At 38.5% G+C, this 16,452-nt stretch overlaps 1 protein-coding gene across 1 annotated transcript in view; it reads right to left on the bottom strand.

The window, feature by feature from the left end:
* Positions 1 to 8,289, bottom strand: part of LOC144769303 (uncharacterized) — a 147,188-nt gene extending 138,899 nt beyond the window's left edge. The window contains exon 1 of the mRNA XM_078653371.1: positions 8,151 to 8,289. Coding sequence (XP_078509497.1) covers positions 8,151 to 8,222 — 72 coding nt within the window. The 5' untranslated portion in view covers positions 8,223 to 8,289. The remainder of the gene's footprint in view (positions 1 to 8,150) is intronic.
* Positions 8,290 to 16,452: the final 8,163 nt, after the last annotated feature.

The raw sequence follows: 16,452 nt of genomic DNA, 5'->3' as shown, positions 1-16,452 counted from the left end.
ATACCTTAAAACAACCATTACCTGGCTTCCAAGCCATTCCTACCGCTTTGGGGGCCTGTAACAGTCTTAATTGTCACACTTGCAGTCATAGATGGTGCTGACAGGAGCAATGGACTGGTTGAAGCATCAGCGACCTCCTGACGAGGGCCCCAACACTTATTGTTTCACAAATTAAGCACTGGTTATACCATAAAAAGAGCAGTAATATACACGAGTGGCAACATGCTATTGCCAGACATGTCACTCCAGCAGCGGACCCTCCATATGGGCTGAGGGGGCACCCCCCACACTTTTTTCCCAGCAAGAAGAATGTCACTGATTGTCTTGGACCTGGGTGCTTCAGTCTTAAGCATTGAGGTGCCCAGAGCTGAGTGTCAATCAGTGACCTTCGTCACTGAGTGAGGTGGGGTCATCAGTCTCACTGAACCCATCCTGCTCTGTGACAAGTGAGGGATTGCTGCCTTCTCTCATTTGCTGACATTAGGTCAGCCAGTGAGAGAAGGAAGCAGTCCCAACCCTCCTGGGACCTATGAGGCTTTCCTCTCTACAGTGACGGTTAGTTTTGTGATTTTTGTATGTTTGGTGCTTGTGCACATGTATGTATGTGTATTTGTGAATGAATGGGTGTGTGTGAATGCATGGATGAATGGATGCATGGATGTGAGTGAGTGTGTATGTGTCCATGTGTGGCCCCTCATCTCTCTCCCTGGTAAAATTACCAGTTGCCACTGTGACACTCTAAAAGCATGATCCTTTATCATAACAACTATTCCCAACCAGGACATGACTGACATTTTGGTGATTGCACACTGCAATGTGGCTCACATCCACTATTTTCTTTCTTTCACAAAACTCAGAGTGCTGTAATTTAGCATGATGAGCCCCCTCAAGATATGTGCCTATATATGTATACGTGTGTGTGTTTATAGTTAGGATCCTGTTTTAATAGGAAAATGATTTTTGTTTTTCTAATAACTTTGGCACCATTTCATGAATCTTTATGAAACTTTCATTAAAAAATATTCTATCACCTCAGCTCCTTCCTGGAAAGGTTCAAGGTGGTCCGCCAGGTGGGGGCTGAAATAAAAGGGAGGTCGCGAATATCATTTTCTCCATTAATTTTTCCATAGGAAATTTAGCCCAAATGGCTGAACAGATTTACACCAGATCTAGCAGAATGCTAGATATTCATTCAGAGAGCATGCTTTTTGTGATATGGTGTAGTTTTGTTCAAAAGATTTTGAAATATCAGGCTGCAAAAACTTTGTGTAATTTACACCATGGTGGAGACCTCATTATCTGCCACTACAAAAACAAAGATGTGGCGGTAGCCATTTTAAGATTTGGGACTCAGTCCAGAGTCCTGGAAAAAAGGTTAAAAAAAGATACATACACTGGGGCAGGGTATCCATACTTGTGATGTGGTACCAGTGGGACTCCCTCCCCCGCCAAAAAACCAAATATTTTCAAACATTTTGCAGCAGAGTAGTTTACTGCCCAGGGGGAAGTGGCACATACAAATAATGAATGAATTAGGGGAGTGGTTAAAACATACCATTTAAATGAACAAAATTCACTAGGTATCGTTATCTTAAATAACTGTACCACATGCTCTAAATTAACTATAGTTGGCACCCTTGGAATGCACTGCAAATCACCTCACATATTACATCAGTCGTCATGACATGTTCTATGACATCATTTATTTCAACTCTACAACATCTGAAATGGGATAATTGATGATAACACTGTGCATGGTGGGGGGAGCATTATCGTTACTTGAGTACACAATTACAGTTACAGTTACTTGAGATAATTATAACTGGTGAATTTCAGTGATTTTGTTCGTTTAAAACGGTATGAGTTAACAGAAATTTTCATCTAAGTATAACATCCCTTCAACATTTGTTTTTTTTCAGTGAATAATGTATAGAGGAGTAAAATTGGGTTGACTCTCAGAAAAGCTGTAAAAACTAAAAATGTAGTAACATTGTGCATATTCAGAATAATATTTAGTTTCTCTCCTCTTGGCCATTTATACGCTGAAAAAAGGCCAAATATGCTTGAGAGAGTGTAAATGGGTCGCTGAGACCTTCTAGGAAAAACTAAGATGTTTTAATGTGGGGATGATTACTCACTGAAAAAATGTTTTCATGTGACAAATAAAAGAAAAAAAGCTTAATGTCGCACAAGCAGATTGCCTTATCCCTTAATTCTGAGGACTGTCCTCATTACAGAGCAAAAATCCCTCAGGAGCAAGAGAAGGGGAAGAGTGTGCCTGGAAGTTGCATACATTTCCATGTGGGATGGAGGGAGGTTGAGAGTTAGCAGACATTTGGAATTCCCTTCTAATCGTAGAAAAATCCTAATCCAAGAAGAACAAATATCAGGCTTTTTCATCCAGCATGAGCTTGGGTCATTTTACCCTATTGTTTCAGATCTTTTTATATAAGAAAAAGATGCCTTCCCCATAGAATTATGTGATGTTCAATATTTTCTAACACTCACTGTTCAAATTGTATTTTACATTGTATGTAACAAAATAATAATAATAATAATAATAATCATAAGAATGCATTTTACACAGTGCATCATATTGCACTTCTGTTCTTTCTAAGAGCTGTAAATATCAGTCTTTACTATCATGCAACAGATTGGGAAAAAAACCTCTTTAAATAAACAGTAAAGACAAAATGTTAATGCGTTTCTGCGATGGAATGGAAAAGTGTACTTTATAAATCAAACATATAAGTAATATAATTGAAGCAAAACAAACTAAACATATAAGGCATACTTTAACTAAATTGCAAAAAAATATCTCTGCTAGAACTATGAACAACTGTTACCAGAGTTTTCAGGTTATCAAGGTCCATGTGTGAATAGATCATCAAGTCCAGGTTTAGTCGGTGCATGCTGGGAGTTATTATACTATTTAGTCAGTTATAAAAACAGACCTACAATTCCCATAATTGAAAGGAAATTCATTTACTGGGTGAGCTACTCACATATGGAACTGGAAAATTTGAGAACTCTATTCCAGTAGTTCTTAACCTGTGGCCCGAGGACCCCTGGGGGCCTGCGATGCCTACTTAGGGGGCCTGCAACTGCTTAGACAATTAAATGATAACAGATTAATAAAATGCGTATAAATAAATTAGCACACTTTACACATGAAAATTCAAAAATCTTCTGTAGATGTGAAGACATTTGAAATTGGAGGCTGAAAATTAAGTTAAAAGCTTCAGATTCAGTTGTCAGAGCAGTGCAGGCACAACAACCATAGCATAGTATGGATGATGAGTGGTCTCTATTGAATTTAAAAACTCTCCAACTTTCCTATTCAAATTATAATTTAGATTTTAATATTTGTAAATTAAATCAAATTTTTCATATTTTTTTTATTTGTTTGATAAATGCTTGTTTCTGATTTTTTCAGTAATGTTTTTTAGTTCAAATAATTGAAAATGCCTAAGCTGGGGTCCCCAACTTCCAGTAATGACTCAGATGGAGTCCCCGGATTCCAAAAATGATTCAGTGGGGTGCTCATGGGACTAGTATTGATTAAATGGTGGTCTTCAGAAGTAAAAGTGTTAAAACCACTGCTCTAGTCTACAACAAACCCTAATGGCTCACAAATAATGCCAGGGATGAACAAACTATATAAATTGATTGAACAAATATTAGTTAGGATCTCTCCTTGAAGTTGTGAAAACTGTTAAGACACACTCGATTTGAAAAATGACTGTAATAGTTGTTAATTTCTAAGAGGCTTACAAAGAAAGTTTTTGCCCCTAATGCTACCGTCAACCGTGGTCAATAGTGCACAGATGAAGGTGGTACATTTTCTTAGAGGAAGTTTCATTTTGTCTATTGCACTCTGTAAAAAACATAGGGGCAAAATGAACTTGGTGAAGGAGCTAAGAGATCCATTATAAGCTCCTTTCCAAGGAAATAAAGACTGACAATTTTATTGTTTTTTAGCAAGTTATAGTAATGCATATGGAAAAAAATGAAAACCCCAAGAACCACCATATTTTGCATGCCTTCTCAAAATATCTTCCAAGTGTGCCAAATCTAGAAATATAATCTGTTTCATCAAAATGCCTTCTGTGTCTTCCCCTCCTGAAATACCTTCTCAGTATTCCCCTCCAGAACCTCTTCTTTGGTTTAGTGTTGAAAAATACCTTCACTGTCCCGATTCATGAAAATACGGACACACTGTTGTGCGGGCAAAACTCCCTTAGAAATGTACACTATCGCTATTTTGGGCCATGGATTCCAATTCACAGTTGTGACCTGTGGCAAAAAGAACAGCAGTGGCAGGCTACAAGAGTACACTACTGCACATGTGGTTTCATACAGTCAGACATGCGTAATCAAAGCGACGGGTATGTATCCACTACTATTTTATGCATTTACTTCCATGAGCCATATGGGTGTAGTGGAGTAGACCTATTAAGGTCAGGAAAATTCTGGCCCTGTACTCCATTATTCATGGGAGAAAAGTAACATTAAGGTGACCTAAAACCCCTCCACAGGTCAATGAATTGAACTACTAATACCAAGGGCCACTGGACAAATGTGATTCTGTGCTGCTTTCAGCATAGTTATGCAGCAGCCATGTGCTATTTTAGGACTTCCCTAGGCCAACAGGATGGATATCAGTTAAAGATAATACCATACATATTTGTGAATGAGGAATGTAGTGGAGTCAGCAACAAACACACCCCATAGCATGCCCCCTAAAGTGCAAACTTTACATTGGGGAGTAGGTGAATGTGTATAACACAGTTTAGATTGCGTTTTGCAGATTCCCAATTTCTTTTTGTGGATTCATATATGTGTAAAATGGATTTTTTTCGAAATCTTTGTTTAGTATCTGCTCCTATACATGCCTCTCTTGAAATACATTTTTTGTTCTTCCCCCAAAAGTACTAATTGTTTTTGTTTCCCTTTTTTGAAACTGCTTGCACGTCTCTGTCAAACACACATATCAAATATTTACACCATATGGTAATAGTCTCAGTTTAAGCACTGTTATTGCACCTGCAATATCCTTCATATATACAGGGGTTGCAAGAGCACAGCGTTTCAACAAAATGGCAACCTTGCGATATCTTGGTTAAATTACAGTCTTGGTCACAAAATTGCCATGCTTACCTCATCTTATAGGCTAATGCATACAGGAACATAGCACCCTGTAGGGACATCTTTGGCATTAAATCAAGTGACCTTGTAAAGCATTCTCAGCCAGCCTCCCTGAGGTAGTCTTCAATGGAGATACACACCAACAATGCCATCAGGCTTCTCAGCAAAAGGACGGTATTGGTTTTACAAAGAAATGTGTCAACAGACTCGACAAAGACGGTAGCGTTTGTCAAGGCAGAGAGTATACATTAACTAAAATGTATTTTCTATCAATCATTGTGACCTGGTTCAAAGAAATGTTGTCCTGGACAAGCAAAAGCATGCACATAATTTAAATCAATCAATATCTTTAGTCAATAAAGAAGTCTTGACAAGATTAATCAATTTGGTTAACTCCGAGAGTAATCAATCTCACATTCGAAAAATACATTAAAATCTTTTAAACAGCACACTATGGTGCATTGGACTTAAAAAATGAGAAAGTGACATGGTCAACTTTAGTCATGTTAACCAGGTTTGCCATTGATCATTCATTCTAAATATTTGGGCCTCATTAATGAGTTCTTCTGTAGGGCAGCGCCGCAGGCCATCCTGCTGCACTGCCTTTCCGCAAAAGAAAAGGGCAGGAATGCACCATGTCTATCAGATACGGCACATTCCTGTCCTTTCCTTTTCCCCTGCACTGGCGCAAAATGGACTGCTGTGCGCCAACACTTGCACCATGGTGCAAGGATGCCAGCTTTGCAGGAATGATTTTTTTCATGCAGTAAGGGAAACCTTCCTGATCAAAAGCAATCACACAAGGCTTTTTCCTCTTTCTATGTGTGCTGCACATTAAAGCACACATAGAAAAATAAAAAAACAAGGCGAAATAAAGATATTTCTTCTCATTGTGCCTCCCTTACACCTCCCCTGGGAGGCGTAAGTTTTTGGCACTGCCTCAGAGTTATGATTTCTCGTAAATCTGAGGCAGTGTCACAAAGCAATGGATGTTGCTGGGAATGCCCTAAGCAACACCCATTGCATGCCCCATTAACACAGAAAACTATGTTAGAGGGAACAATATTTAGAAGGCAGCATTATGCCAAAAAAGTGGCTTAGAACTGCCTGGTAAATATGGAGCAGTCTTATACACTACCATAAAAAGTGACGCGCCAGTGTCTTAAGGGGTTTATCAATAAGCCCATGTATATGTATATTTATTTTGGTGCATATTTACGACATACTTGTTTCATGGATAACTGGCAGCTAAAACACACTGAAAGATGGAAAACAGAGTTAGATGGATGGATAGATAGATAGACAGACAGACAGACAGACAGACAGACAGACAGACAGACAGACAGACAGACAGACAGACGGATGGATGGATGGATGGATGGATGGATGGATGGATGGATGGATGGATGGATGGATGGATGGATGGATGGATGGATGGATGGATAGATAGATAGATAGATAGATAGATAGATAGATAGATAGATAGATAGATAGATAGATAGATAGATAGATAGATAGATGGATGGATGCTCGGACAAAAGGCAATCCCAAACTTCTCAGCCATCTCCTGGCTAAACGTACACAAAGCCAAACTAGCTAACTGGGAGTTTCTGAGCCATCCAATGGCCAGCATGTCCATCTTCAATCCATTTCAAATTCCACACTTATTTTGAAAAAGAGGAGACAACAGGATCTTTACAGAAGTTCTCCTAAGCACTCTATGTGGAGGCCTGCTGTCCTATGCACGTCATTTGCACGATCATTAGGGAGGCTCCGCGTAACCAAGTCAGAGTGAGCATCAGCAGGTCTCAACATGCTGCAATTCTTTACAAGACAAATTTGGCTTAACTTCACAATGCTTAGACTATCTCCAAAGGTGAATCTGCCCAAAACATTTGCCCACAATCTGCAAATACAGCACAGCTTCTAAGAACTTGCTCTTGCATCTTAAAAACAATTCAATAAATATTCTCCATTGAATGAAAACTACTTCTGCCAGAACCACTGGCCATTAGCAATAATGAGACAACACATTCCACGCGCACTTGTCAGCCTTGAACACACAGATGCAATTTTTACTATGCAATATGCTTTGCTTTCTGTAACTCCAGCTATTCCACTGCAAGCAGTACAGAACAATGCAATGTATGTGCGCCATGTCAAAGCATTTACATGAAAGCTTACTACAGAAAAGTATCGATTCAAGGTGGACAAAATTTAAATTCCATTCACACACTTCTACAAAATGCACAAACTTTGTAGTGCAAAAAGTTTGTAAAAGTAGTAAAACTTTCATTAGTGCAAAAGAGAAAAAGCTTTCTAAAACTGTTTTGGTGATATTTTTTTGCAAAATCTGCTTCTGCGAGAACATTGTATTTGAAGTTTAAACTTCATACCCTAATAAAAGTTTTCACTTTGTGAAGTTTTGAAGAAAAATTGATAACGTTTTCAATGAAAAAGTATGACAGCGTTGGACCACCTGGTATACAAAAATTTGCTAAATAAAATGAAAAACTTATATTTTTACCAGATGCTGCCTCTACCTCTCAAATGGTGTATTTCTATATGAACACCAGAGAAGAAATCCAATGGTGGTAAGAGGACTATGGTTTCAAGGATGCCAAGGTACTTGCAAACCGCATACTAAATAAAGTGGACTACCAATCCAAGGCAGAATGGCCTTTATTATATCCTTTTTCAAGTAATCCTCATGCACGCTGCTGGTTGGAGTCCAACGTTGATATAGACATCTCATGTGCTCATATCCATATAATTTCGTTCCCATTGCTTGCATAAATAGTGGCTGTGATTGGAGGCGTTGACACTGTTCAACAGTGATCTTGTAACTATTTTGGATTTTTGGATTTCCAAATAAATGTGCAACTCCATTCCTACAGAAATTCAAGTCCATAAGTGCAGGTATAACGGCCATTAGATTCCAGAAACATTGGGTAGGCATGCAGGTGATCTCATATTCCTCCTCGTAGACAACCTTTACTTACTGAAGTCTGTGTCTTTGCCTTTGCAGCAGCCCAGTATGGAATCCCATATGAAGAAGTAAGGTGAAGATTCATTCACCCCTGGGTCCTACATCGAATGCATGCCTTCTCTGGTGTGGGGTATTTATAAATGCACTGAGTCTACCACAAACAAAAAAAGCAAATCAATATGTAAATAAAATATGTTCATATTCAACACAGTGGACCTATTTACAACATATTCAGGATAGTTCAGTTTGTTTCAGGGAATGCAGAAAAAGGTTCAACAACTAACACGTAATGTGTCCTGCCAAATAACCCTTTACTTGTTGTTATGAGTGACTGTGTGTGTGTGTCCACTGGTGGTTTGGTGTTATAAGAAACAAATAGGTAAAGTTATTGGAAAGTTCAGTATCAGCAAAGGGGACCTCAGCTGGTGTTATTGTTTTCAACCAACAATATTTTCCTACGGACAAATCAATAACAAATATACAAGCTTGCCATAACAACTGATATTGAATGTAAGCAAGCAAAAAAGGTAATGGTTGAAGGGCAGAGTTTTCAATAAAGAAAGGTCAATAAAGTAAGTTACATTACTTTCACTCTATTCATGGCAATGGTTTATATAAATTGAACTTAAATTCAATCAAATGGCGTGCTGAAATTTGAAGTTTAATATTTGATTTCACAGTTGGGTTTAATTTTCACTGGTACAATGAAAATTTTCAGTGGAGCATTGTGATCAGCGCAAACATTTAGCTAAACATCAATGTATTTGTCACAGAACTTCAACCAGTTGTCATTTAGTTTGTGTTAGTAAATGTAAAATCATATTGTAATCCCTGTTTCATACATGGGCACCCATTGAGGGTCGTGGCATACCTCATTTTATCACAATTATGATCAACATCCGCCTACTATTTTGCAACATAAGTTACTAAGAAGACAGTGGTTGTGTATATTGTCACAAGAAACATGCACATGAACATGTGTGCGAAGAGAGATTTTAGACAGTTTCATGTCATGGTATTTGGACAGCAGCCATATCATCAAAACACCATGAGAGGAAGCTAAGGTGCTTAATGTGACAACTCACTATGTATTTTATTTATTGAACTAGTCTTCATTAAAATCATTGTAAATATATTGCAATTTCAGCTTTTTTAAGTATCAGCTTGCTTGTTTCTTTAAGAAATATCCCACTATTGAAATGTGCCTTTAAATGTGTGAACACTGCATACATGCCTTTCTATGACTAGTGCTACATTTCCAAAGGGTAGCTAAAATGAGCAGGATCAGAGTTATTTTTCTTCTAAAATTAAGTGAAAGGGCTGAAAATATATTTGTTTGTAGACAATAATGACCCGCAGTTCCATCGTGCCCAAATGCCTCCACACTCCAAAACTATACTTATTTTTCAGCCATAGTTGCTTCCCAACCTCTGTTCCCGCCATTTGTTAAAATTCTGCATCCTTTTTGATTCCCATCCGGATAGTCACTGAGAGTTATATGTTTTAGGAAAGGTGATGTCTATACATATCCAAGAAAATGCAAGAGTGCAGAAATGCTCGTGCAAACGTCCCAGACGATATTAAGTAAACAACAATTGAGTATTGTAGGTACGTTTTACGTGTTCAAATTATGCTGTAGGTTTTGAAAATCAGAGTTGTCCCTGTAGATGAAATGTCCTGTCCACAAATGTGGTTAGCACCTTTCTGAATATGCTAGGACAGGTGCACTCTTCTAGAATAGCATAACAGGCATTGTCTCATTCTCACTATCACCCAGATGTAATGTATAGATGGGAACAGAAATTAAGAAGGCTTGACATTTGAAATGGGTTTTCTTATCTTTTTCGAATAAAATAAAGTTTGACTTTTACAGTTGATCAATTAATACTGCTCAGTGCTGTAAACCTCCAACTTGTTGCCAATATTTGCAGACAAATGGCCATTTGACAAGTGGCAGTAGGCAATGCTTCATATAAATGCAGAATTGAGCAAATCCGAAGATGAGAATGGGCTTTAAGGGCAGCATGTTAAGTGGAAATTCTCAGAGAAGGCACAATCAGGGAAAAAGGATCTCTTGTGTGGTGTCCTTTACTTATAGGCACCGCTGGCTTTTACTTTCTGACTTGCACATTCACACTTAACTAGGTTACACAGTCACAGCGGTCTAGACACAATTAGGCCCTTTGTCAAATACATGCATGGCATGATAAAGAGAAGATCATTGAATAGTCTGTCCTGGATGGCACAAATGGCCTTGAGGATTAGATTGAGTTGTGCTGTTGGGAGTGCACTGGATTTCCCCTTATGCATGGTCCGGCTCCAGCTAGCAATGAACGCAGTGGTTAAATAATGTCTCAATACTACAGGTAATAGAGAAATTCTACTGAATCCGATCTGACAATCAAAGCCCAGCGCAAGCAGTAAAACTATGATATTCAAAGACATTAAGTTTCCCACATATATGGTTACCATATTCAAACAACATGTTTAGGATTGTGATCCTTCAACAGTGTATATATCCATGCATTACCGTACGCATCATTTGCATCCTTTTCAATTCATTTCCACCCCTTTAAATACTTTGTACAATTGCTCAACAATCCATTGATTTTCAAGAGGAGGTGAGATGAAGGAACGGCTTGTATACAGGAGTATATAGGGCCGGTACATGGACCAATTACTTTTGATTTCTGTATGAGGTTATTTTGAAGCATGGGCCTGGGCTGGGAAAGCAGCGGAGCCCTGTGCAGTGATGGAATATTGGCACAGAACAGACAGCAGTGAAATGGGGGGGAAGGACCATGCCAAATGATTGAATAGGATGCGCTCTAGGGGCCTCATTTATGAAAGCCTTGCGCCACCGGTGCGTCACTGTTTCCCATGTTAAAAGTGACTCACCGGCGGCGCAACGCCTTCATAAATAAGGCTCTAGGTCTTTCAGGTAAGAGCAGGAAAGGGTGGTGGGACGATCAGTTTGAGATTTTGCTTTAAAGATTATTGGGAAGGTTCATGCATTGTAGGAGGAGCTGCATTGGAACGTTATTGGGTGGGTGGGTGAAAATTCGCAGAACTTTCTTTTGCACAATTAATGGAAATTTGGGGAAAATTAGGTGAAATTATGTAAAAAAGCTAATCTATTATTTACTTCTATATTTTACTTGAAAATGTGCCTTGGTTTCCTTTTTTGACACAAGGATGCCTTTTGTGCTAAAAGTAGTGTGAAAATACAATTGCTGCTCGCATTCTGGCTGTTTGCATTGCTGCTGCTCGTTATATTTTTTACCATCAACAGAGGTGTAACTACGTAACTGGTGCAAAGTTGTTATTTTGGGAATTTCACATAGCAAGAGTAACACAAAATTCCCAAAATTACACAAATTTTGATGACATAATTACATTTTTCCCAATGCCTAGATTCTAGTTGCTGTACAATGACTGAAAAACATCAATAACGTAAACATTTATTTTGTAATATTAGTTATTTAATTTAATGAATAAGGCATAAAAACTTGAATTAAGGGTAACACATTCGTTTTGCGCGTTTAGTAGCTATAGTGCACCTTATGCATCAGCATTCATAGCATCTGTATAATTAGAGTGATATTTTCTGTTTGCTTCTTTTAGATGTGCTTTATTTGCACCAGCAGCAGTGATACAGGTTTGTAAGGCAGAAAATCCCAAGCAACTTAACTACAAAACAGGCCAAACATGCCTCAAAAATCCTTAATGAGTAGTTTGAAAGGAAACATTGCACGGCCGATGCTCTGACTGCCTCACTTCAGATATGCATGTATAAGGCATACACAGTATCTTTAATACATTTCTGTAAGCACAATGGCTGAAAAATACTTAATTAGATCGAAATAAAACAGAAAGAAATGATACTTAAAAGTTTCTATTCAAATGGATAATGTTATGTTAAGAATTCATGTTGTTAAGTTAAAATAAATATACATTTGCACAACAGTGATCCAAACGCAGAAATATTAGTCATTATAATGGCAATTATCATTGCTTAGTTGTTTAGTGTGCAAACAAACTAGGAAAGTAATCAAACACTGTAAAGAGACGCTGCATAGAAACTAATTACACCAAGTGTACCTTTCAGGAAACCCAACTCATGTGTGAGATTCATAATTTAAGAGCAAGCATTACTAACATTTTGGAAAGGAACTGCATGGCATGCTTTGAATGATAGTGCACTAGAGCCTTTTGGCGGTGATACTAGTAAATAAAGAATTATTGCTGTATTTAGAGTTATTGCAGTAAATATGAGGAAAGACCAGGGTGTTAAGAGAATTTGGCGATGATGAACAAACTTGCTAAATCAAATGCTACTGGTGATCTGAGGGGTTCAGAGACAGCCGAGGAAAGCACTTTCAAGGAGAAGCAATGACACTGAAAGAAAATATGGGAAGTAGAAGCACAGCCCTGTATGGAGTTTTTACCAGTAATTTTAATCAGACCATGTGAGTTTCATACATGAAGAGTAAGATCAGAGGAGTAACTTGAGGAGGGGGGGAGGGTTAATACTCTCCCCCTCCCCAGTAAATGCATTTCCTGGTAAGTAGTTGGGTACAGGTGCTTTCAGGCGGGTATACATTTGGTGTCTGTTTAATTTCACCAATAAGTTTTTACATACACACAGGCAAAAAAAACACATAATCTCTCTATTTTGAAAGATCTAAAAAATGGTTATTTTGATAAAATATTGTGTTTTCTTTCACTTAGTACTCCTAGCAAACCACATTCCTCTCTCTTCCCACTGCCCCTTCGGCCCCTCTCATGCGCATTGCTTGCAATAATGATACATTGTATCATTATATGCCAGCGTAATGTTTAGAAAATCGGAGGTCCCCCCCAAATCTTATTGACCAAGCTAGACCCCTGACTATGATAGACCTCAGACTGTATTTCTAAACCACTGTCTAACAGAATTCGTGTATCAGTTCTTCAAGGAAAGTATTCCGATATTCTAGCTGTCAATGAGGCTGCGTGATGTTATAAAAGCCACTTGAAACCAATGAGTACAACTGGTATTTAGACCAGAATCTTGGAATAAATTAGCTTGACAACAGAATAGAAGTGTCCTCAAAGGTTTGGCTTTCTGCTGTGGAAGTTCATAGAATAACTGTGTGTGGGATTGTCACTATCTAATAAAAAGTGTTTACATCAATGAACACTATTGTGAAAAAACACTCTCATGAACATGTACACTGTGGCCGACCATTGACGTCAATGAGGGACGTACTTACAGCTTTAGCTCCACATCCAGGTGTACGTATGTTGTTCAGAGGATTAAAAGAAACACTTTTGTGTTAAAATATTTTAAAACATTCAGTGCAAACTACTTAAAATACTGAGGCTGAGTATCTCGTAGCACACTTATCCCCCCAAACATGCTGCTTGTCTGTCTCAGTCACTTTTTCCAGTCACTATGAGGACCCTTAAAGTTCCAAAAGTTTGGCTTGCACGCACAAAAACAAACTCACACATTGCACTCTGTCGAAAAGTATATGGGGCTTATTTATGAGTCCTTAAGTCACTTTTGCGCTGCGGGTGTGTCACTTTTTGTGACGCACCAGCGGTGTAAAAATGTGCAGTGTTGCATCATATTTACAAAGTAACACATCTAGATAGATGCATCACTTTGTAAACCCCTGCTCCACATTATGCGTGTGCCAGGTATAATGTATGCAGGGTGGGTGTTCCGACGCAAGTAAGCCTCATAGAAGTGACGCAGTGAAATCTATGAGAGTTTACTGCGCCACTTCTAGGACGTGAATACGTCATTATCTTATGCCTGCCTCACAGCAGGCGTAAGACTGACGCAGGCACATTTGAAATGGGACTTGCCCATCTGAAATGACCAATTGCTGAAGTTGGGTCACTTTTGTGTCACACTCCAGCAATGTTTCATTTTTGCGCCTACAGATACGTCAGAAATACTGACGTATCTGTACCTCCATGGAACATGATGCGTCATTCTGTAAATATGACGCATCTAACATGTCGCATGGAGGGCGCAATGAAAAGTCACGCATGGCTGTTTTCGCACAGCGATGCGTCACTTTTCATAAATGAAGCCCTATATTTCTGTACTTACATTTTTTACAAAACTCCCCTGGTACGTCATCAACAACTACCATGAAGGCATCTATAAACTGCACGTCTGAGAAAAATGTGTAGTGTATAGATGCCTTCATAGTAGGCTGTTCATGGATATAACCCACAAATAACCAACTTTGAAGAATGTCCTCCTGAAGAACGAGTAGTAACTTCTAAAACAACGATGGCCCATGGACTTTAATAAATCAGTCCAGTGACATAAAACAAAACTCAACAATAAATGCAGCATAACCAAATTCACACAGACTGTGCCCACTTAACTATTGGCTTTTGTAATTGCTCTTCGTGTTCATTTTATTTTCACATTTCTGTTCTCCTCTGAAAATCTGCTATTTACATGCAATTTTGTTTTTATTTTTATTCTGATACTCATCAACATTATATACGTACGGAAAAAAGACAAATGAACATTATAAAAATGACAGCAACTTCTTAGCATGATTACACGTAGTAGGCGAAGCTAACATGATCCCACAAAAATACAGTGGTAAAACTCATATTTGCAGCTCTGTAATAGCTCAAGAACAGGAACTAGTCACCAGAGTGAGGTTAGTCTTAGCTTCACCCTAAATCGTTCGGTGTTTCTGAGCCCAAATACTTCGGTAGACGATTCTCTAGAAACCAAAAAATCTTGAGAAAGGAAAGAAAACCTAAACTGAAACGTACCTGTCTTTTCCTAATGCTCCAAAACTGATCTCACCCATTCTTTGGAGATGGAAGGGATATTTTTTGCCAAGAATCAAACAGTATCAAAAACACACATATCCACTCAGTCTACCATTAATGAAACCGCTCTTCCATTTTATTGCATAATTTATTCAGAGGTGTTCATTAATAACCAGCATTTCATACAGCAATGAAAGTGGCTTTGTAAAATGGATCTGGTAAATTGCACATTCACAATCTCCATCTCCATCTCAGTTTTTAATGGTATCAAACAGCTCTGCTACAGCCAGACGTTCGGGAAACATGCGCTCAATAGCTACCTGTAAACTCATTGGCACACAGTGATCGTAATTCCACTTTACAAGAACATTTCAGCACGTCCCAGGATCATACAAAAATCTAAGATGAGGGAACGTGCGAAGGCTCAGATATATACGGAAATAAATGAGAACACATTCCTGGTAAACACTGCACCCAAGGGCCACAGTATTTTCTGGGTATGCTAAAATCTCACCCTATTCCAGCCCACTCATAATCAGTGCCTATGTCAGAATGATAGCTCAGTGGATTAGAGTGGCAGCTACAGAGCTTGGTCAGCACCCTTTCAGGATGATACAATTACTTGAATTAAGATCCAGTCATTGGATCTGGCTTCCCGATCAGTCTGTAGTCTGCCGACCTGAAAGCTTTTACCTACAGAATAAGATTCTGCCCTAAGCAACGTGACTCACTCCCGTTTCTGCTCCCTAAAGAATCCAACTGGATGGTGGATTACGCTTCTTTTTATTCTGACAAGGACTCCAAGTGGTACTCCACACCACATCTACTGGCTGTCCTCCGTTTGTCCTGAAGAAGACCCGCTGTGACTCTGTTGCAATTACGCACTATCTAGGGTTGAAACGTCGATGTATCCTGACAAACCATACCCTACATTCTCCATACCACGCAAAATAACAACATTTATAGGAGGCTTATTGGAGATTAATTTGTCTGAGGACAGTTGTCCATTTATCTCAACATTTTATATACTGTTTTGTAAAGTTCACTGTACTTATTATCTTTTCTTAAAAAAACCTTGTCACTTCTAGATCACTTATTCATTTATATGTCACCCTTTCGACCTTCTTTTATTAATTATGAGTATTTTCTTTTGACAGCCATACATTTGTGAAAAATAAACGTAAAAAAAAAGATTACAATATACTAACTTTGATTGACTTCATCTAAGTGTGTTTCCTTTTCATTCCTGTACATTTATTGATGTCACTGTAAAGACATTTTTCACCCGACCGAACCAATTGTAGTATATTTTCCAGCACCCAGGTTCTGAGTGACACTGGGTCACCCCATTATATTTTATGTATGTCAGAATGATAGCTCAGTGGATTAGAGTGGCAGCTACAGAGCTTGATCAGCACCCTTTCTGGTTGATACAATTACTTAAATTAAGATCCAGTCATTGGATACTTGAAGGCTTATGCATTATATGTGGAATGCATTAACACATAGGATAAAGTGGC

This window comes from Lissotriton helveticus, chromosome 7, assembly GCF_964261635.1.
Source record: "Lissotriton helveticus chromosome 7, aLisHel1.1, whole genome shotgun sequence".
Taxonomy (NCBI): domain Eukaryota; kingdom Metazoa; phylum Chordata; class Amphibia; order Caudata; family Salamandridae; genus Lissotriton; species Lissotriton helveticus.
Note: the sequence above shows the minus strand (reverse complement) of the source record. Positions and strands in the feature narration are given on the sequence as shown.